General features: G+C 32.1%; 1 protein-coding gene across 1 annotated transcript in view; it reads right to left on the bottom strand.

Annotated features, from left to right (window-relative positions):
* PKN2 (protein kinase N2) overlaps nucleotides 1-24,023 on the bottom strand; it is a 130,729-nt gene that overhangs the window by 9,523 nt on the left and 97,183 nt on the right. Inside the window, exons 11-18 of the mRNA XM_039838750.1 lie at nucleotides 11,551-11,725; nucleotides 11,209-11,335; nucleotides 10,597-10,727; nucleotides 10,438-10,513; nucleotides 10,269-10,360; nucleotides 5,607-5,783; nucleotides 1,752-1,814; nucleotides 536-612 (exon numbers count right to left, since the gene is read on the bottom strand). Of these exons, the coding sequence (XP_039694684.1) occupies nucleotides 536-612; nucleotides 1,752-1,814; nucleotides 5,607-5,783; nucleotides 10,269-10,360; nucleotides 10,438-10,513; nucleotides 10,597-10,727; nucleotides 11,209-11,335; nucleotides 11,551-11,725 (918 nt within the window). The remainder of the gene's footprint in view (nucleotides 1-535; nucleotides 613-1,751; nucleotides 1,815-5,606; nucleotides 5,784-10,268; nucleotides 10,361-10,437; nucleotides 10,514-10,596; nucleotides 10,728-11,208; nucleotides 11,336-11,550; nucleotides 11,726-24,023) is intronic.

Below are 24,023 nucleotides of genomic sequence, written 5' to 3'. Positions count from 1 at the left end.
GCTAATAAGCTGCAGAGCCAGGATTCAAACCTAGGACTGTCTGGTGCCTAAGTTTGTGCTCTTCACACTTTCTTATGCTACCTCTGATTCATATTTCCCTGGTTTACTTATTTATTTACTTTTGAATATATCCTTTACTTTTGAAAGGATTCTTGATATATGTATATTTTTTCCTATTTAAAAATGTTTTAAGAAGCTGAGGAGAATTTTTTAGGCCTATGTAATTCACTACGTATAGTCCTAACAAAGTGGAAACTTTGGTACTTAACCAATGTTTCCTTAGAGTAGTGATAGAACTATTAATCACACAAAGAGAATTTTAGTTTTATGCTATGATTTCTGAAAACCTAACCTTATTCATATCTACAGAATTCTTAATAATGTGATTAGGTTATAAGAACAACCTGTAATATCTTACTAAAGAATAAATTAAAAAGTTAAAAATAAAAATTCTTCTTTCCATAGACAAACAAAAACTATGAAAGTACAAAGGAATAGTAATCTAGTAAAAAGGAACTTTAAAATGTCCAATTACCTTCTTTGCAAAGACCAAAATCAGCAATTTTCACAAAGCCTTCTGTATCGAGCAATAAGTTATCCAATTTCAAATCTCTGTTCAGGATAAAAAAATGCAAAATGAAAAAAAATCACTACAATCAGTAGATACTGTAGTAATAAAACCATTTCACAATGAGTCATACTTTCTATTTACTGAAAACACATTTTTCATTTCATGATCTGAGATTTAAATAGTACATTATAAACATTTTTCTGCCTTTTGGAAAGTTTGTTACTCTACATAAAATATTTTCTGAATACACAGAAAAGGAAGAATGTATTTAAAAAGAAACTAAATATATATTTTAAAGCATGAAAGGAGTTCAAGTATCTAACTCAGATTTTATTAATTTGTTATTTGTGATAATTTGACTTGGATTAAATTTGAAGTTTGCCTATATACACAACATCCACAAGAAAGAATTGTTTAACAGTATAAATAAGCTATCAAGGGGGCAGTTTTAACTTTCTAAAAGAATAATTCAAAATAAAGAGAAAGTTTCTATCCATACCAGTTGATTTCTAATTAAGTTGCAAATATTTTATCTTTTGAGTAAAATAGAACTATGAGGACACTCTTACCTTGAAAATATTGTTAAAAGTTTGAATAAATCAACGTTTATTGTCTCCTAATTATGACTGGCCTTCCCATAATTTGTCTGGTCTAGAGCAATGCTATTCAAAGCGCTGCCCACAGACTAGCTGCTGGGCTATGACCGATCTGTTACAAGTCTGCAATTAGACAGGGAGCTTGTGACATACATAAATCTGTTATGTCACCAAGTACAACAAGACTTAATGAAGATAGCAGGGTGATGTTTTATACACTCTGGCACAAGCTACTTAGCTTATTAGAGACAAATTCTGAGTACTAGTCTGTAGAAGCATCTGTAGTGGATCAGTCGAATGTAAAATATTTACCAGGATGAATACTATTGGTGAATTGTGTTACCATAGGTCAACTTATAATTTGACTATTCTAATTAGGTAATGGGCAGAGATTCAGGAAGAAAGAGGTTCATCATATAATTATTATGTTAACCATGTCTTTCAAAGTTAGAGTTTAACTTTTTTAGAGGTCACTTACATGAAGGAAAAAATTAAGAAGCTGGTTAAACACAAAATATTTTTAATTATCTTTAATTCTAATTTTACCAAAGTAAGTCATTAGAAAGTATTAAAACTTTACTTACCTATAAACAATTTTGTGTTCATGTAAATACTGCAACCCAAGAACTACACATGCAGCATAAAATCTGTTTGAAGAATTAAATTTAAAAAAGTTTTAATACATTCTACTGCTCTTGAATCCCAGTTTCTATTTTTATGCTTCAAAGCAGAATTCTGTAGTTAACTAAGTTCATAAATATTTATTTAATTCTCACTATGTGCCATACATAGTGTGAAATGTGCTAAATATTGGGGATAAAATTAAAAACTAAGAAAAATGTAATTTCTATGATGTAGGCCATTAGCTTTGCTGATGGAGTTGCTGTGGTCCTTAGAGTAGACACTGACTTGGTTCTATAGGAGAAATTACAATATGCTATAAGGGCAGAAGAAAAGTGTGAAAAGTAGAACTTTCATGGGGGACATTACAGGGCATTCCCTCAGGAGGGAAAGGAATAGGGGTGTAAAAGGCATAATATGTTTGACAACCAATAACAAGTTTGTTGAGGCTGAAGTGAAGAATGGAGAAGAAATAATGGGAGACGTGGCTGAAAAGACAGCCTGGGGTCGGGTTGTGAAGGACCCTGAATATCATATTATAGAAACTGATTTTTTTCTCTTAGCGATAGAGAATCAAACCATTTTAATCAGGGCAGGATGATAAGATTTATGCTAGAGAGATTTTTCTGATAGTAATATGAAGGTTGGAGTAGAAGTATGTGATATCCAGAGGGAAAAAGAACAGATAAGGCTATTATGATAGTACAGATGGAAGAGCATGAGAACCTCCAATGTAGTGCCAATAAAGGAGAAAGAGACGGAGTTAAGAGAAACTTTAAAACTAGCAAGACAGGACCTAGTGTCTCATTAGCTGTACAGGATGAAGAAGAGGAAAAAGCTGAAGATGACTTAAGGTTTCCCTCTTTGTGTAATGAATAGATAAAGAAATACTGAAGTAGTCAAAGTTTTGTGAGAAAATGACTCTGGCTTTAGACATGATGACTCTGAATTGCCTTGGGGCAGGGGAAGAGGTCTAGAAATTGGATAAATGAGTTTGGTTTGTAAGAAAAACTTGCTAAATATCAACGCTTGAACAGGACCATTTTTGTCTTTTTCCTTGTTTATACTAAATGCTTAGCATAATGCCTGATATATGGTAGGCACACTGAATGAAGAGGTAGGTAATACATTTAAAAATGCAGATCTATGTAGAATATTCAATATAGAATAGCTTATTAGAAGACACTTCGGAGAATCAGTTTGTAACTATACAAGTAATACGTGGATATTTTCTCTACAGAATACGCATAATACCCCTGCCCTAAAGCACAATATTTCATTTATCCACCTATCTCCAATTTTACCCATCTCACCCCAATGCCACTATTATACATAGATAACTATTCTTGTCAATTTGATGAATATTCTTCAAACTTTTAGAATGTATTTATATACACTTGCAGATAATATAGCTATGTTTTGTGTTTACTTATTTTTATAAAAATAGGATCATAATTTGGGAGAATTTTAAAACAACTAATTAGAAATATTTATTTAACAATACATTAGATCTTATATAATTATCAGAAGTTTAAAAGATTTAACTAAAGTCCATTAAAACAAATGTGATTCTAAAATTGCTAAGTTAGTTATTTTTATACACAAGTTTTTAGCAAACTTATTTTGGCAGCAAAACAACATTATAACAATTAAAAAAAATACTTTGATTTCTCTTTTGTTTCATTCTTTAACATATTTCCTTAATAATACTGAACTTAACAACTAATTAGGTAATATGGTTTAAAATATATATTTCACCAAATGCTTACTATGTGTCAAGTACTGTGTTAGGTATTTTCATTTATCAGCTTATTTAATATTCAAATCAAGCTTTTAAGATAAATATTTTACAGAAGCAGAAAATGAAGCTCTCAGAGAGAGTAATTTGTCTAAAGTCATATAGCTAGGAAACAGCAAAGCTAGGAATCAGACTAATTTTGATTCCAGAGTCTCAGTAAAAATTCACTGATCACCCAGTATATGCCAGCCACCCTTCTAGGTGTTCCACAGTACACAGAATAGAGATGGTCCTTGCTCCTCTCTTTAAGTGAGGGGACACAGACAATAAAAATGTAAAAAACAGATATATAAGATGACTTCATGCAGAAATAAAATGCTATGGAGAAAACAAAACAGAAAATAGAACAGAGACTTGACTTGGACATTAGTGACGCAGTGGTATTTTAGATAGGGGACTCAGGAAATGACCTTCAAGGAAATAACATTTGAGGTAAGATCTGAATAATTAGAAGCAGGTAGTTCAGATCTGAAGTAATGCAATGTATCATTTTATTTTTGTATTTTACTGTACTTGTCCATTTGTATATGAATTTTTTCTCAGCAAAAATAAAAGCTCAAGGCAGAACTAAATTTTATATTTCTCTTAAAAAAAAAAAAGGCAAAACAAAACAAAAACAAACAAATTCCCATGGCAGCACAGGGTTAGGCATAGTCTAGATGTCCTGTTTTAATTTTTAAATATTCAGGGAATGAATTATTAGTATCCTTCTACTACTTTCTGGTCTTTTGCCTCCTTTTTGAAAGCTTCACTATCCAACAGAACATATGTATTTCTTCATCTGAAACTTGAAAGAATGACAATATACTACTATGTGCTCTATGTACCCCTAATGATTATGAAAAGAATTAAATAAAGGAGTGAAAGTGAAAAATGCTACATAAATGTCAGCTGTCAGGATATAGACAAGTGATGAAAATTCAAGAATAAACCCAATAAAGGTTTACTATTGGTTTGGGATGTTTTGGAGGAAGAATTGATTGAACTTGCTAATAATATGGATGTTGCATATGAGGGAAGAGGAGGATCAAAAATGACTCCTGGTGTTTTGGCTTGAAAAACTGGTAGATGATACTGCCGTTTAATAAGATGGAGAAGACCAGAAGATAGTAGGCCTGGGGAGAGGAGGGTGAGCTCAGCGGAAAATGGGAAAAGTCATGAGTTCAGTTTGGAAAGTTAAGTGAAAAATACTATTAGCCTCACAAAAGGAAAAGTCAAGTTTGCCACTGAACGTTATTAGAGATGGAAGTTTAGGGAAGAGGTCAGGGTTGGAGATACACATTTAGGAAACACCAGCATGTAGAGTGCAGCTATTAAGAGCACTTTCAAATCTTAGCTCCGTCACTTAAGAGCTATAAACTGGGGTAACACTGATGGGGGAAATATATATATATATTTATATATTTAATTGCAAGTGTTTGCTATTATTTATTTTTTATACATTTGAATAAGCAAAACCTTCATTTAATATCAAATTCAAAAACTACAAAAAGGTTTCTAATGAAGTCTGCTTTCTATGTTTTTTATTGGAGGCAATCTCCATACCAGTTTCTTTTATAGTCTTTGAGAGGTATCGTGAACATATGTAAATACTTAAAATATATACTTAAAAATTACCCTTTAAGATGCAAATACAAATATTTCATATAAACATATGATACAGACTCTTCTACACTTTCTTTTTTCACTTAACAATGTACTTTGAGTAAAGTCATGGGTCTAGACAGCATTCCCTAGGGAGAAAATATAATAGCAAAAAAGAAGAAATTTTACTAAAATGAACCTAAATTGTGTATGTAAATTAACAAGTGTGATTTAGGGTAATTCATGAAATTTTCAACATGGATAATAGAATAAAATATATATATTTATATACAGCAAAAAGATAAGTAAGGAGTTATAATAGTCCTTGCAGAGATCTATTTTCCATTTGGAAAAAAAATTAATTCAGAGAGCTTTCTTTCTTCCTAGAAAGAAATCGGTCATGAAAAACTCAGACAAATATCCAAAGCATACTCACACAGCTCTTGGTTCAGAAAAGACATCAGTATGAATGTGCATCATTAGGTCCCCACCAGCAGCGTATTCCATTACAAAGCAAACATGCTCTTTGGTTTGGAAACATGCAAAAAGGTTCACCAAAAAGGGATGCCTTACACTATTCACAGTTTCAAAAATTCTTTTTTCACACATCAAGCTGTAAGAGAAAACATTTAAAATTAATAGATTTTTTTTAAGTTCTAGTTGGAAATAACTTAAAAAAAATTACTAGACTAGAAATAAGCAAAGTTCTTAACTATTATAACTTTAAGATCATAAAATGTCTTAGTTTTGTTACAATCCTTTAAAAATTTTTTTGTCTACTTGACATATATAACTTAAATTGAAATTTATTAATGCAAACTAAAACATCATTAGCATGACAAAAATCATAGAGTTCATATTGATAGTATCAGAACAGTACACATATGGCTGGTGGTTATAGTTAATTAGGGTGAACTGTGAAAATTATCAGGACTTGGTTATTAGAGAATTTAGCAACCCTAAGCATAATTTTAAAAACAAAGTTTGTGACCGAGGTAATTTCAAGGACAGTATTTTTAATTCATAAGCTACAGTATTCAAATATTTTACCATATAATACTTGAAGTTGAGAGGTAAACATATGCTGCATACAATTTTAATTTAGAAGGCTGGCTGGAAAGTAAAGGGCTACATGTAGAATTCTATATAACGTGCTTCAAGAAGATCCTTGAAATGATATAATTTCTCTGCAAAATCTATAGCAATCACGGATTTTTCCTGTATAAAGTCTTATGAATTGCTAGAAAGAATGGTGTTCAAATTTACAGATTCTGGAACATTAATTTTGCCTAAATAACAAAAAAATACTACTCCTCCTTTCCCTGAAAATATTTAGTAAACCAATGACTTAAAACTCAAAGTAGAAGAAAACCAGGCCAAATATTCAAATACAACTTGGAATTAACTTATTTTAAGTGCCTAATCAAAATAAAGATACCAAGAGATGTATTTTATTTCCAATTAGATTATATTTATATTTCTAATAAAAACAAAGGACACTTTTTCTTTGTTTTGGAGACTGGAACTAAAAGTTGATACTGTTTAAAAACATTAATAATGCTTTTATTTTTAAAATTAAAAAATGCTTAATTATGTTGATTTCAAAATGCCAAGCTAAAATTCTCATGTTAGACTGATGTAGACCTATCTCCTTTCTTTTGGGTCTTTTAAGAAAGAGTTAATTTTTTAAAAAGGCAATTTTAAAGATAAAGTATTTATTTGAGTAGATTAAATTGCTATGAGTAGAAAAAGTTAAATAGAATTTAAAAAATATTTAAGAGTATACCTGTTGTATAGAAGGAGCATAAAAGTTTCAATACAATGTTAATATATAGTTTTCTCCTGGATGATGAACTAAAACAGCTGTTCAATTTTATATATTGACAGTAAATGCAGCTGTCATGAAATAGTGTTTAAACTCCATTTAATGTCACATTCTAGATGAACTCTTACCTCTGATTTCACACAATGTGTTTATAATTTTATACAAACACAGAAAGTTCCATTATAATTATTTTTTAACACTTGGGGCTTATGTCTACATATATTTCTAAATGTTACTACAAATTAAGTAATTATTAGGAATAAATTCATAGAACACTAAACAGAAAGTGAATAACTTTGCTCTTCATCACCATTTAAATTTATTGGAAAATAATGTCCAATTGGGCAAGATCTATATGATGGATTTAAATCAGTAAAACAACTGATTTACTAAGTCAATCTAAATTTTGGGTGATGTAGATAAAATATTTAAATGAATAAAATAAACTGATAAGGTGTTTTGGGCTCAAGTGGATGATAAACATGGTCTCTTCACTGTCTATGGTTTATATTTATGGGTGAATTACTATTCACTATGGATGAATGTATAGGTGAATCACTAATTCTCAACTGGATGGGTATTCGATTAGACCTGTCTTGAACATGTAAATGGTGTCAAAAACTGAGAATCACTGATTAGAATGCCTCTTAAAAAGGTTTTAATGCCATTCTTAAGAATTCTTTGATGAGGACTGGATATATATATCTTACACCATTAGGTAAAGAAGAAAGTCTCCCTATAGACCTAAATTGTCACAATAATAGTGAAAATTCAATCTCCTTTACAAGGCTGTACATAAATCCATCAGTAAACCATGATGTTCCCTTTCTATGAGCTACTATTGTATTATTTATTTTAAACTCACACATACGTAATCTCTTTCATTTACAAAACTAGTATATTTATGTCTTATCTCCTTAAGTGACTTGTTCCATCCTAACACTTTTTTGTGCTCTTCCTCCAGAGTTCAGTACATTATTAGAGATGCTAGAAACTTACAAACTTGTATAAATATTTTGGTCAGTGGAAAACCACATCATTAATAAGGCTAAGGCCTTATGATTGAATTTTATATATTTATATAATCTGGCTAGCTGTGCTTTTGTTGTACAAAAATATACTTCTAACCCTATCTTGTTGTCTCAACATGAACTAGTAAGAAAAGGAAGCTGAGTGAGGAGGCATTATAATAACATGAATTTAACATTCTTACTCTGGAGTGGAAGAAGATGGGACCCAAGAGAGAATGTTCTATTAATGGTGGGTGGAGAATGATCTTTGTACATGAATTACATTACTTTGGAGTTAGTCCATAATTTATGTTCATTTAAAAAGAATTTAATTTGGAATTTTCTATGATCGATAAAAAAGGCAGTTTTCTAAGTAAAATAATATGAGAAAAAATTTAGAAAGTGAATATAAAGAATTCTGCTTAGTTATAATTAGCTTAAGTTGTTTATTATTTAGACTTGCAAGTAATAAATATATAGTACTTTAAAAAATATGGTCTAGTTTTTTATTTTCTAAATTAATTTTTTCCTTGCCTTCCTCCAGCTGCCCCTTTTCTGCTGCCTTCTTCAAATTTCTTTAAGAGTTAGTTCTACTTCTCACTCCATATTTTCCATTTTTCTTTTCTTGTATGAATTCTACTTGAGATTATTTTATTTCCATGTTACTGAATATGTAAATTTATACCTAAAGTTAGAAGAGGAGGCTCACTCATCAACTTTTCACTAAGGCTGGATTAATTTTCAGTAGGGATACTGGCCCGGGTTCTGACTAAAGCTCCATCATCTGATCTAAACATCCTTCTTTAATAGCAAAATTAATATTATTCTGTCTAGATTTGGTCAATTTTCCTACAGAAACTTATCTTAAACTAGTAACAGTGTGGCAGAAAGTTATATAAACCTATATAAACGTCTAGGATTAACAGTAGTACCAGTTTCCTATTATTTTAGGAAACAAATGAATTTACCATTTACAGACCTAGAACAAAGCAAACATTCTTCCAAAAAAGAAAAGCATTTGACTCCATTATTACTGCAATTATGAACAGACAGTTCGATTAAAAGTTATAACCAACTACTGATGTAACATAAAAATATAGTTCTAAGCATATAATATGGTGTTCAGAATAGTTCATAAATATTCACCAAAATCCTTTCAGTAGTTTTAGATATTAAGAAAGTTTATTTTGATGTAATTGAGCAGTATGAGAAACAGGTAAAAAATAAATAGGCAAATCTAAAGGAAAAAAAATTTTATATAAAGAAAACCTTCATCTTTTAGTCCTAATTCTGAGAACTTCCCATATGATAAGGAAAAAAAAAATTAAAAGTAATGATTTGCTATATCTATATGGCACTTAATACAATTCAGGAGTGCAAGTATTACAAAAAAACACATTTTTTAAATATGTGGGTTAATAGGCTCAAAAGTGTTCAATGATTTGCCCTGGGGTCAAATCATTAATAATTAGAAATAATCAGGACTAGAAGTCATAGTCCCAAGCTCTTTTCATTATACATGGCTGTCTTCCATTAATATTAGTTGATGCTTCCTAGTGGTTTAAGAAAAATACTACTTGTAAATATCAAATGAAAGGCTCTTTCTGTAACAAGTATTCTTTTTGTTGTACAATAATTTCCATATTTAATCATCCTATTTAAGATAGTCTTTTAAAAGTATATTCTCTAATTACAATACTATCTCCAAAGTCTCTAAATTTTAATAATTGTAACTATATATGTATCAATATCAATTCATATTTATTAAACCCAGAAAAGATGTATTGTTAAAAATGTCATTTTACGAAAAACAGAAAAAATAGATATAGGTGCATTAAAAAAAGTAGAATATATTAATCATTCCATTAACTGCAGATCTGTAAATGACATTTTAGCATTTCTGTAAGATGAAATGGGAAATAGCCTCACCCAACCACAGTTGAATAACAGTTCCTATATCATATAAACACTGTAATGTCTCCAAGCATAAAAAACTTAATAGATTTAGTTTAGATATCTCATCACCTTTCCTTGGTATTCCCTAACCAGTAAATTGTCACAAAAAGGGAAAAAAGGAGTTGGCCCAAAAGAAAAGCAATATTTAATAATGCCTACTTATGTCAAGTATAAATACATTAATTTCTTTAGTTTTGTCACATATTATGAAAACAGAAAGTTTTGCTGTTGCAGTTTATACATGAATTTTTATGATATTACGTCACAACTTTGGAAAAATACACAATTTCATTTTTAAAAAACTAACCTGTCTACTTCGTCTCGAGCTACAATGTCTCCTTTCTTTAAGGCTTTTATAGCAAACATCTCGTTTGTGTGTTTATATTCAGCCAAAAGCACCTAAAATGAGATTAAAATAATTATTTCCTATTTGAATTATTACTTTGCAGGTATTCCAAGAAAATTTAAAAGATTACCTTTCCAAAATGTCCTCTACCCAAGACGGCACAACATCGGAAATCTTGTAGATTAAACTGAAACATTTGTTGAGATCTGAAAACAGTAATGTCCATTAAAAATAAGGCAAAAGTATGGGCCCAAATATGTAGTAGCAAAGCTGTGTATATATTCTTTACCTTCTATCCTCAAGTTCTCGAATACTACTATGCTCTAGGCCTGACTGAGGAATATCAGGTTCATATTCAGATTGAGATTTTGGAAGTATATTATTTCTGTCATTTTCAATATCAAAAACAGTTTCTGAATCCTGTAAAATATTAAATACTCATTAAATCATAGAAACATTCAGAAAACAACTTATTTGGTAAGGATAAAGTTAAAAAATATCAAAAGTCAATATAAATATTAGTAAAAAAGTAAAATTCAGATATTGAATATTCATTCTATGGTTGTTAATTCTGTACTGCATATATTTAAAATATGTGAAAAACTAACACATTATTGTCATTTTCAATGAATATTCGGAAATCATGTTAACCAAGGCAGAATATGAAGAGTATTTCAGGCAATATGTCATCTAATATTAATCATGCTCTTATGCTCCATCTAGCTTGAGCAGCCTATTTCATGTCTACTGGCCCATGAGCATCCAGAGGTTTTTATGTTTCATTCACAAGAAAACACAAAAACATAGGGAATTTTTCATTAATTGAAAGAAGTACCTCATTCACTATGATGCTCTTCTTGGTGATTTATATGGTGAAAATACAAAATTTAAAATGACTTGCCTGTCTTGGTGTATCGAAATCTCTAAATTCAGCAGATTCATTTATCTCTCCAAGGGAAGAATCACGTGGTGGGGCCGGAGGAGGTTCAGGTTCAAGATCAAAATCCAATTTGGTTACTGTAGAATCACTAATAGAAGATAAATTCACCAAAAACAGTAATAAAAAAATATATTTTAAATAACTTTAAAATTAAAGTGAACATTTTTTTTTAAAAAAGCAGAGCACTAATTTCAAAATACTATTTAGAAAAAATGAGACTTTCAATAAATCCACTGTAATCAATATGTACAAATGTCATAAAAACACTTATAAAAGTGAAGTTTAAAAATCTTAGACACATACCTGGCTGGAGGTGCTAGTTCAGGGATGCGTACATCAACCACTGGCACTGTAGCAGGCACAGGCGCTTGAGGGCTGAATGTGCCAGAATGATTTACTGTAGGAATAGCTCTTCTCACTAGCCTTCCCCAAGTGGCAATATTAATATTCATTTGAGGAGCTCTGAGAAATGTTTTGCCTATGGATATTGTGAATAAAGAAAACAGAGCAAGTAATTTTTTATATATTACCAAAAGCCATAATTTAAAAATTCACATTCATCAGTTTATAATTTATGAAGAACAAAATTTGTCATCTAAAAAATATTTAACTATTTGTTATTAAAGGTGAGTGCACAATAGCAAAAATAGTTTTAAAAATAAATAGGTAGGAACTGTTTTTTTTTTAAGTCTAGTAATAATATATGTGGTTAAGGTTTAAAAAAAGAATTCTTATCTTTTAGAGATACTAACTGTAATATTTAAAGATGAATCAATATGATGTCTGGTTTTGCTTCAAATAATCTGAGGAAATAGTGAGTGAATGAAATATAGATGAAACAAAACTGGCCATGAGTTGACTGATGTTGAAGTTGAGTGATGGTACACTGCACTGGTCTCTCTACTTGTGGATATGTTTGAAATGTTCCTTAATAAAAAGTTAGAAATAAATGAACAAATAAAAAACCAAAAAACAAAGATGGCTATCACTTTTTAAAGCATATGTAGAATTTCTATATTTAAGAAAACACTAAGTCACTTAGTATTTGATTTCTTAGTAATTACCTTGTTGTTTTGAAAAAATTTTCTTTTGTCTTTGGAGTTTTGGTCTTCTTTCAATAACTGGATTAAAAAAGGTAACCTGAAATGAAGAAAATTTGAGTTGCTATTAATACAGCATTGGATTTCTGGTTCATGAAATTCACTATATTTCTAAATTTTGAAACTTAAGAGAATCTTGGATATAATTTTGTCTGACTCTCTCATTTTCTAGATGAGAAAACAAACCTAGAGAGGATAAATTATTTGTTTTAAGGTAATACACCTTTTCAGTGCAAGAGCTGAGCTAAAATACTCTTTGTACTTCTATAACATGTTGCCTACATATATAATTTCAATTGTAGTTATGCACATTTAATAAAATACATTTATTACCTCTGCAAATAAAGTACCCTGTGGTTCCAAATAGAGACACATGCCATGCCGTTGGTTGTCTAAAAAATCTTCTAACCTCAGAAATTTTACTGCACACAGAGATCGCCAATCACGCCAGTAAACTGAAATTTCCAGTTCACGTGACTAGGATAATTAAAAAAAAAAATAAAGAAAACAGAGAAGACATCATTGGACACACATTTAAATAAAATATCACAAAAAATATAAAATACAAATACAGTAAACAAAGAACACACATGCAATGGTTGTACTATTTTAAAGAATGCTTTTCAATATTTCTCTATAATAATATTACTTTAATGAACATATACATTTTAATTCAAAGGAAGAAATTTATACTCTGACAGTGTCCAGATAAGCATTCCCGTTACATAAAGAATATTCAACTGGGAACAACCAGTACAAATGAATGACTACAGAAACTCTTTCCAATCTTAATAGCTGTAATCTTTAGGATTTTTCTCCTTCACGTGGCTGGTCTCACTTGCTGTGCTAAAAGACCTCAGTGCTCACCTCAAAGAACCTATTTCAAACCTAATTTCCCTGTCTTTATGTTAACCAGGAAAAGGTCTGTGAACATTTACTCAGCACTTACAGTGTGCCACATACTGTGCTAAACACTTTAAGAATGTTAGGTCACTTAATCTTAAAAAGAATAGCCCTGGGTAATAGGACTGTTGATAGCAGGGGCCTGCTATCATTGGTAGGAAGCAAAAGGTAAATTTAGACTAAGTTTTATACAAAAAGATGTTCATTTATTATAAAATCAACGAAATAGGAAATAGGAAACGAAATAGGAAATAAGCAAGAACTTGTATGTCCAAAAACCAGAGACAAATATATGGTACTATATCCATATAAGCGTATGCTCTGTATCATGAAAAACAATGCTTACATGAAAAACATTTAAGGTTTTAACAATCACTTATTAAATGTACTTGAAGAACACGGTTTATAAATTGAGGGTCAAGCCATAAAATGACCTCTGATGTTATAATCTATATACATTTTAATTATAAACCACCAACTTTTCCATTATTTTGTTTTTCAGGATTTTGAGGACCACCTACAAAAAGAGATAAATGTTTTTGCCTTTAGGCTCAACACAGTAATAAATTACCTCTTTCATATAATAGCTTTCAATTTATGAACTTATACATCTTATTATGTAAGTTCCTAGTATATAAAATAAAAAATCTTTTGACTTTAAACTAGTTGATGCAAATGAACACAGGAAACACTTATAAAAAATAGAACATGAAAAAAATGATTCTAGACACAATGTACCAGAAGGTCTCAGAGCCAACAGGAAAAGGACTAGAAAAAGATATCTATGGCAGTGACTATGTGAGCCCAGGGCCTCCTACCTAATTTCTTCTCTCTGGTAATCATTATGGGAGAGAATACTTGGAAAGGGAAAGTATGAGTAGAATACAATTATTTTAAGATCAGCAAATGGCATATAAAAGGGGTAGAAGTGAATGCTATAATATTCACGTTAAAAGTAAGTATTTTGGAAACAGTTATTTTGGGAAACAGAATGAAAAATTAACCCAGAGATTGGTAATTGAGACTAGACTGTTTTAGACTAGAGGAGGAGAGGTCTGTTTCTCCCACTGGTTCAGGGAGGAAGACTTTTTATGAATCAAGCAGATACAAGGGGTATAAATGCCGGGGATGGAATCAGTACTTTTTAAAAGTTCTTATACTTTCACACTGCTAAAATAACATTGTACCTTTCTCTGGATGACAAGAAGTCTAATCACCTCATTTGTATTAGCCACTATGGTAAAACTCATATATTGACTCATTTGTCTAACATCTGCCCTCTTTATTCCATGCTTCAAAATGCAGTAAACTAGAAAGGTCTGAGATTAGGGATGGAAGGACATCTTAAAGCCTTAGGCTAGCTTTCCTGAAGTACTATACTGAGGTTTTAGGATTAAAGCCCTTCAAATTTTGTTACTTTGCATAGTTCATGGTATCACTCTCTCCATAATTTAAGGGAGGGGCAGCTGTGAGCTAGAGCAGATTAAGATATTTTATGTCAGTACTCAAACACTGTTTCATGGTACCCCAATCTCTAACATCCAATGTAATTTAAATAGGTAAACAGGAATACAACATCTGAAAAGCAAAGTACTTTCTATGTAAGGAGATGCCACTAACATTTATTAAATTTAAACTGTGAGTGTGGTTGTTCAATTGCTGGAAATTTCTACAAGCAGGTCAGTTTTAAAGCAAAGTACATGCTTGTCGGTAAAATGTCAAACTCTTAAGAGCAACAAAGTTCTAGATAGAAGGAAATCACCAGAACGGCTGAGCAGTATGATCTGACCTAGGTACTGATTGGCAGTACTGAAACTGTCCCAACTTGTGTTTCATTTTCTTATTATGAACTGAACCTAGGATCAAAGAGAAAACTCTGTGGTGGACCTAAGAAATCTGTACGGTTTGAAGTCTCTGCAATCCCTAAAAGTAAACATAAAAAGGTAAGAGACATTGACTCAGCCCTACATGTAGGAAGGGAAGGAAAGCAACAACTTAAAACATGTGTTATGATTTTAAAAACCCAGTACACACCCAGCATAAAAAGAACAGAAGCACAAAGAAGGTGAGGGTTCCCAAACTGTCCCTAAGTAACTCTGGAGCTATAGAGATATATTTTTTTTCACAAGAAACATCGTGACATCTGAAGGACACCATAAGTTCAGTTTCAACATTAGAACGTACCACATTCTTTCCGATGACACTGTATCTTTGTTAAACTGTTTTCAGCAACTGATTTTTCAACATGAAAGATCATGTTGAAATCATGCTCAACATGATTCCAAGCCTTGAGAAATTATATCGTATACAACAGGTAGACATATCCCATTAGTAACTGGATACATAAAAATATTATCTTTTCTCTCAATTAGGACTTAAGTACTAAGTTAATAACGACTTCTTTTTATTGAGGTATAATTAACAAATAAAACTGTAAGATATTTAAAGTATATATTGTGATGATTTGATATATGTATGCATTTTGAAAGAATTCCTCTCATCTAGTTAATTAACATGCCCATCACATCAAATATTTTATATATTATATAATTGGTGAGATTATATATAGAAATATATTTCGTGAGAACATTTAAATTCCATTCTCTTAGAAAATTTCATTTATATAATAGTGTCCAACTATAGTGGCCATGTTGTACATAAGATATTTAGACCATATTCATCTTATAGCTGAATGTTATACCTTTTGACCAACTTCTCCCTATTTCTCCCACCCTCCAGACTCTGGCAAACACTTTCCATTCCGTTTCTATGAGTTTAACTTTTTTTTTAGATTTCACATATAAGTGATACCATGAGTATTTGTCTTTCTCTGTCTGGCTTATTTCACTTAGCATAATATCCTAGAGGTCCATTCATGTGGTCACAAATGGTAGCATTTTCTTCTTTTTTTCACGGTTAACATTCCATCGTGTTTGTGTGTGTACGCTCACACAAACACATCACATTTTCTTTATCCATTCATCCGTTGATGGACACTTAGTTTGTTTCCAAATCTTGGCCATTGTAAATCATGCTGCAATTAACATGTGAATGTAGATATCTCTTAGATATCCTGTTTTCATTTCCACTGGATATATACCCAGGAATGGAATTGATGGATCATGTGGTAGTTCTATTTTTAATTTTTTGAGAGATTTCTATACTGTTTTTCATAGTGGTTGCACCAATTCACATTCTCATCAACATAAGGGTTTTTCTCCTCATCCTCATCTATGCTAATCTTGTCCTCTTGATGATAGCCATTCTAACAGGTATGAGGTGATATCTCATCGTGGTTTGGATTTGAACTTCCCAGATGATTAATGATTTTGAGCATCTTTTCATGTACCTGTTGGCTATCTGTATTTTTCTTCTTTGGAAAAATGTCTATTCAGATCTTCTGCCCATTTTCTAATCAAATTATTTTTTTGTTATTGAGTTGTATGATTTAATATATTTTTGATATTAACCCCTTATCATATAGATAATTTGCAAATATTTCCTCTCATTCTGGAGGCTGCTTTTCCATTTTGTTGATGGTTTCCTTTGCTGAACCTTTTTAGTTAGTAATTACTTCTTAATAAATGGTATTTCTTTTAGCCTAGAGACACACTGTAAAAAAAATTACTGGGACACTGAGGATCCATGAATCAAAAAAGTTTGGGAACCTCTGACAGATGAAAATGAGAGCTAAGCTCCACTGTTGAAAAGAAAAGGAAGGGCAAAAGCAAACTTTCTGTAGCCACTAAAACAGAGAAAATTACTTGAAGCATGTAAAATTTAAGTGCCAAGGAAAGGCGAGATTTTGTAAAGATGCACATAGCAGATGTCACATTAATTGGTCTTCTATTTATTCTACTAATTGATCTTCTGTGGGGTTCTGAGGATAACATAGGCTTGGAAAACATATAAATTAGGGTCCCAGAAGCAAAGAGACTGTATACTAAAGGGGTTTGAGTTTTAAAAATTGGCTATTTATGGAGGTGTGATTAAGGTTAAGGAACTAACAAAGGATGGGATGTGTCTGAGGATTAGCAACAGTAGAAATCTACTATCACCCCTAGCCTAAACAGGCAAGAGGGAGAATCCAATGAGAACTGGATCTTGGAAAACGGACTGTCCAACAGGAGCCACAGATGAACATTACTGTGAAAACAGGGAAGGAGAGAGGAAAACAAACACCCCAACTTCCCTTTCCTCCTGTCCTTAGATAACCTAACAATGCCTCATATTGTAAGTTAGAGCCCAGTAATTCAAGTTCGCAACAATTTGCCCCAGGGGCAAAGAGGAGGACTGAGAAGAGGCACTGGGACAAATGGAAAACCACCACCTAAGGAAGCAGTAGTATCTGTTTTCAGTTCAGGAGTCCAATGAGGGTGATTCTCCAGCTGGAATAAATGTGACAAAAAGAGGATCTTTGGGGAGGATGAGAAACACAGAGAGTAGGAGACTGAGACAATGGAGAACGGAAGGCTGTGTGTGGTCTTTGCTTGAAAACTTTGCATCCTATAGATGTAGGTGACTCTACCCCTTCAGAAACAGAGAAGTAAACAGTTACAATACAAACCAGTTCTGTAGCAGTTATGTATAACTGCTTCCTATATCAATTTACATCCTATGAAAAATTCCAAAGACTCCCTATTATTCCAGACCTTTTTTGCCTGTCTTTATGTATATAGTTCCTATTTCTAATCTTTTCTATCTTACTCCCCAACCAAAATCAATATTGTAATATAATATTTCATAATATTCTTTCCCTTGTACCAATACAAATTCTCTCTTTTCATTAAAGCCAAATTAAACATCCATCTCCTTCACAAAGGCATTCTTGACTAAATCCAGTCTGTATGTTTTTCCCTTGAATTTTTAGATGTAGATAACTTTTTATTTATCCTTCTAGGGTCTTGTGTTCTCAAATATGAAGATTCCTATTTGTCATCAATTCTGGAAAATTCTAGGCCGTTATTGCTTTGGACATGGCCACTGTCCCATTCTATTTCCTCATTCTGGAACTCCACTAAGTGTATTAGCCATTCTCATTCTATCCTTTATGTCTCTTAGTCTCTTTTTCATATTTTTCATCTCTGTATCTGTGTTGTACTCAGGCAACTCCTTTAGCTCCAACTTCCATGCCACTAACTCTCTTGTTATTTAACACATTCACTTAGTTTTCAATTTCACATGTTGTGTCTGTTATTTCTATAGGTTTTATTTGGTTCTTCTCATCCAGCTTCAACAGTTTATCAGCTAATGACCAATTATGTTTCATTGCAATCTTTCCCTCAATTATTCTGAAGCAAATCTCAGATGTCTATAATTTAATTAAATTATTAAAAAAAAAAAAACTCTACCTAGTCTTTTTTGGTTCATTACTCATTCTTTCCTTGTGTTTTTAAATTCTTCTTTTATTTAAATATTTTGAAATTTTATTTTATCTCTGTAACTAATAATCCCATTATCTGTTGCTTTTTACTCCTGGTGGTTATATCTTTATGTATTTTGAATTTTGGTGCAAGCTCATACTGGGCAGAATTCTTCCCTAAGCTTCAGAAACACAGTTTAATAGTTTTTACTGTCTTCTAATTTTTTTTTTTTTTTTTTTAACCCTATTATACCACAGATTCTTTTATGGAAAGAACATTTCTAGCTCTTTTGTATTTCTCATAGTGCTAAATGCAGGCCTTGCCCATTAAAGATCAGAAGTAGAATAAGCTAAAATGCCTAAAAACTGTGCTTCAGAACATTGATTTTCTAATGACAGTTGAGGCATGAAGAAATAAATCAGATTCAAATGTGTGGGGAGGGTGGGAGTAGGTAAGAAAGCAGACATTTTTTAATTACACATGTCTTCCCCCTCCTCAAATTCTAATGTACTGTCTATTTAGGAATCTATTTGAGAATCACCGTACCAGCTGGAAAGTGTCACTGTCCCTTGGGTATGTTGAAGTGGGAGAAAATTTGAGAAAAATTGTTTTAATTAAAATAATTTTTGCATAAGTTATTTTTATTTATCTCATTAATACTTAATGAATACCTATACTAAGAACTGTAATGGAGATGCAAAGAGGAGCAATTTATGGCCCTTTTCTCAAACAGTTCATAGTTTTGTTAGGAAGACAGAAATATAAATAAATATTGGCAATAGAGACAACAGGCAGAATGATACAAAAGGGAGAGCGGACCAATTTTTTTCTAAGAAAAAGGTAGTAGAAAGATCAGAAAAGATCGGAATTACTCGAATTAGGTTTTGAGAGATAAATCACAAGATTAAAGGAGAGGACACAGTAATAAGGGAAAAGAATGTATAAAGTTAAGCAAGCATATAGCATGTTGCAGAGAAAGGAAATAGTTTCATGTAGTCAAAGCCTAGAATATACATAGGAATACCTTGGGAAATGAAGATGGGCAGAGATATAAAGGGCTTTGTATGACATGTAAAGAAATTTGGTATTTAACTTGTAAGTTACAGGCTGACACTAAAAGATTTAAAATATAGAGGAACAAAGATCGAATCAGATCAGATGCTATAGTAGTTAAAAAGGGCTTTAGAATCAAGATTGCCCAGTGCTGTTCAAATCTTAGCTCTATACCACTTATTAGTGTTGTGACCTTGGGCAAGTTACTTACCCTTTTTGAGCTTCAGTTTGCTCATCTGTAAAATTTGTATAATAATGGTATCAAGGTCCTAAGGTTACATGAGAACTGAAAGTTAAATATAGTCAATGTTCAGTAAGTGTTTGCTATAATGATGATGATGATGATGATGATGATGATGATGTGAGCCTAAGAAAATCTACACTGGCAGATTCCAAATCTACACTAGATGGACCGGAAACAAAGAGACAAGTTAGCTCGCTATTACAAAGAATACGGGCTCTGGCTTCATATAGACTTGGCTTTGGTGTCAGAAACCTGTGTTGACTCCTGGAACTTTCTAGCTGTGTGGCCTGAGAAGTTACTTAAACTTTCGGAACCTCTGTAATCCCAAACAGTGGTAACAACTGTACATACTACATATGGTTATTATGAGGATTACATGAGACATTAAGCTTAATATGTCTTGTTCAGAATCTATTATAGCAGAAGTTTCATGTAATATATAATGGTAAGGTAAGGAGGAACAGATTGTGAGTACAAATTACTATTTCAAGAATCTTGTCTAGGAAAGAGGGGCCTATCAATAGAGCTAAAAGGAAGCAAAACCAATTTTTTTTTTAAATTGGAAGGAACGTGAATATATGCAGCAAGAATTAGAGGTGAGAGGACAGGAGGACATTAACAAATATAAGTGACAGATGGGATAACTGATGGGACAAGAATTAGGAGATGAGAAAGAATGGAAAATGGAGGACAAATTGAATGCATATAGAATCTTACAGCAAAGAGAGTGCCATCTTTTACTAAAACCAAGGAGGAAGATACAAAAATATTTTTGTAGGTGATAGGAGAAATGTGAGGGAGCTGAGGTCTAATGGTCTTAATTTTAGCTATAAAACAGAAGCAAAGGGGTCTGAGGTGGGGTAGAAGACTTGAAGAGACAGGTAAAAGAAAAGCTGCTGGTAATAGGGTAAAGATCTGAAATGTGAGACAACTTTTACAAGCCTGGCTGAGGTTAAAACTAAAATTTATACAGTAAGAGGTATGATTCAGCAGCATTCAGCAGATCACAGTTGAGAAGTCAGATGGTATGACTGATTTGCTGTTGGGGGCTTCCATAGTAGGTATGCTATAAAGACAAGGTTGAAAGATGTGGTGGGGGCATCAGGAAGAAATGGTTCAGGGTAACATTAGTTTAAGGGTAAATAGAGAAGAAAATGAAATTTGGAAGGGGTTGATGAAACCTTCTTCAACCCCTTCCTGAAGAATAAAGGAAGTGGAATTGTTGATCAAATATCTAGCTTTGTGGCAATAAAGTAAAAGAGCAGAGGAATAACAATAATAACATGAGTTATCATTTACTGCATAACCATTATGTACTACAAGATATCAATCTAGGTGCTTTATGTAGTTATCTCATTTAGTTGAATAAGAGATTTAGTGAAAGTTTGGCACATTGAATTTAAGATTTCAGAACAATTCTTTGCTAAAATAACAAGAAGTAAAGGTATACTGGATTTGAAGTGTTCAAAGAAGTTTAAAATAATAGGTTAAATGAGTTGTTTAGATATACAGATTTTTTTTTTAATCCCCCATAATAATGGCAGATGTTGGAGTCAAGAATCAACGTCCTTAAAGAACACTGGAGAGTACCTAGTAGTCAAGAGATGATAGGAAAAAAAAGTAGACAGTTGAATATATAGTTTGTTGTCTCAGAGGACTCACATAGCCTCAAAGGAGGATATGACTTGTCATTTGATAGTAGTAGAATTCAGAAGCATCAAGAGGTAAAAGGGTAATTATATCTCCATTATAAATTAAAAAACAGCATCTCAGATTAAGTAATATCCTCTATGTTAAATGGCTCATAAATGGAAGAAACTAAAATGTCTTTGTATTCCTATTTTATGGCTTATTCTGTATTAAGATGCTTTATTCCCCATTAAAAAGATGTTGCATGTATTTTTATCCTTTTATGGGAAGAAGAACATCTTTCTCATTGCCATAGTTTCTATGAAAAAACATTCATTTTCACTTTCCCCCTAAATATCCGGGTCTCAGCCTTGACCCTCTTACTTATGCGCCAGCATCAGTTACCTGAAAGAAAACCTTCTTCCTTTTTTTCTGAGAGCCAGGCTGTTAAATGGATACATACAGTTCCCTCATTCCTTAAGTTTTACATGGGTTGGGACCCACAATGATCTAAGGGTCTGAGTATAACTACATTGTTGCTGCACATGCAACCACACTCTCAAATATCAGCTTGTTTCAGTAATAGAGATGAGATTTTATTTTCCATTAGTCACGTCTTTGTTTCTTTGAAATAGTTCATAACTCAGGCAGGGAAAAGTCCCATAGACGAAACTTCCAATCATTTTTTTAGTGCCTCATTCTTAAGACAGCTAAGGATGCTAGACATTTGACCAACTCTGCAATATGATAAATAGAGATCATAAAATAGATCTCAGAATAAAGATAATTCAGGGAGAAGAAAACTTTAAACTGATATCCTCGATAATGTAAGGGAAGATATCGTCCCCATGAAAGAAAAAGAGGATATTAAACAAAACGAAGAGTGAACTTTTAGAAATTAAAAATGTGATATCAGATATAAACTTTTAAATAAAAGTCTTGGCAATAAAGGTGTCAAAATTTCCTAGAAAGTAGAACAGAAAGGCAATCTGATAGAAAACAGACACGAGAAAATCAGAGGATGAATCTAAGAGGTTCGACTTGCAAGAGAAGCACTGAAAACTGAGCAAGAAATTGTCAAATAAGTAATTTCTCAGACTGAAGCAAACTATCAAACTAAAGGTGCCACACAGTTCCCACTACAGAGAATAAAAACCACCTATCCCAAGTATACCACTGTGAAATTTCAGAATCCCAGGGGAAAAGATAAAAAATCTTAAAGTCATTCAGAGAGAAAAAACAGAGCAAGATCAAAGATTAGAAATCAGAGACATATGAGAATTCTCAACTATAATACTGGAGAGCTAGAAAATGATTACGTAATTACTCAAAATTCTTAATGAAAATAATCTCAAACCTATAATGCTAGACTCCAAATATGACAGAATAAAGATGTTTGCAGATATGCAAGATCTCTAAAACTTTCATTCACCTTTCTCTCAGAATGTAAATGGAGTATATGATGATCCACCAAAATCAGGAAGACAAGGAAGATGAAGGAGCAATTTAAAACTTCAAATGATCAACACAGAAAAATGGAATTCTCCAGATGATGGTGAAGAAGAGTCTTAAGATGAAAGCTATACAACAGCCATTTAAATAGAAGCAGAAAGATGTAAGGCTCCAGGAAGGATGTGAAGGAGCGGGCCACGAATTACTGATAGCTTACCAGACGTATCTGCCTACATACAGTTGTTTTAGAGTCCTTCTGGGTATTTTGGTGATAAACAATAGGTACGTACAAAACTAAGCAAAGCAAAACAAAATAAATAAGCAAAAAAAAAGAGGCATTAATTGGGTCAAAGGGAGGAAAAAGGTACCAAAAAGGAAATGTAATCATAGTATAGAGTATATTTCATTTGTAAATAATATTTAGATAGTCATAATATTACATGTAGACACCAAATTATTGATTTCACCGAATTATTTGGGAGAATGAGGAATGAGTATGGGTAGTTTAAGAGAGTTAAATTCTAACCTTCTTTAATGTAGTATGAATAGATAATTTCTGAAAATTTGAAACCAATAAATAATAAGAATCCCTTGAGTTCTCTAATAATCTGTCCTCTATCCTACACCTCAGCCTTTCTTCCCACTGTCATACCAATAAGTGCAATCTTTCCAGTCTCAGCTGTCTGAATTCTCTTTGACCATCACCTCCTAACATTCTAGCTCACTTTCTCTAATACCTCAATATCCAGCCCCACTGTTACTTTCAATCTGTTAATCCTACTATCTTTTTATTGGCTCTCAATCTCTCCAGTCCTCTCTTTGTCTTTTCTCGTTGACCAGTGAACATTTTCTAATTACTCTGCTTTTAACAGCATTGATTTCCTGCTAAAATCTTTCTAAGTTTCAGTTCTATGGACAGGGCACATCCCAGTTTCTAATATTGATAAAGATCATTCTCTTGTACATTAGTAAAATTAATCAAAATGAAATGTGAAAGGGAAAAGGTTAGATATAAAGGCTTAGTGTGCCCTC

The sequence above is a fragment of the Pteropus medius genome, unplaced genomic scaffold (genome assembly GCF_902729225.1).
Source record: "Pteropus medius unplaced genomic scaffold, Ma_sr-lr_union100, whole genome shotgun sequence".
Taxonomy (NCBI): Eukaryota; Metazoa; Chordata; class Mammalia; order Chiroptera; family Pteropodidae; genus Pteropus; species Pteropus medius.
This window is presented reverse-complemented; position numbering and strand designations above follow the sequence as displayed.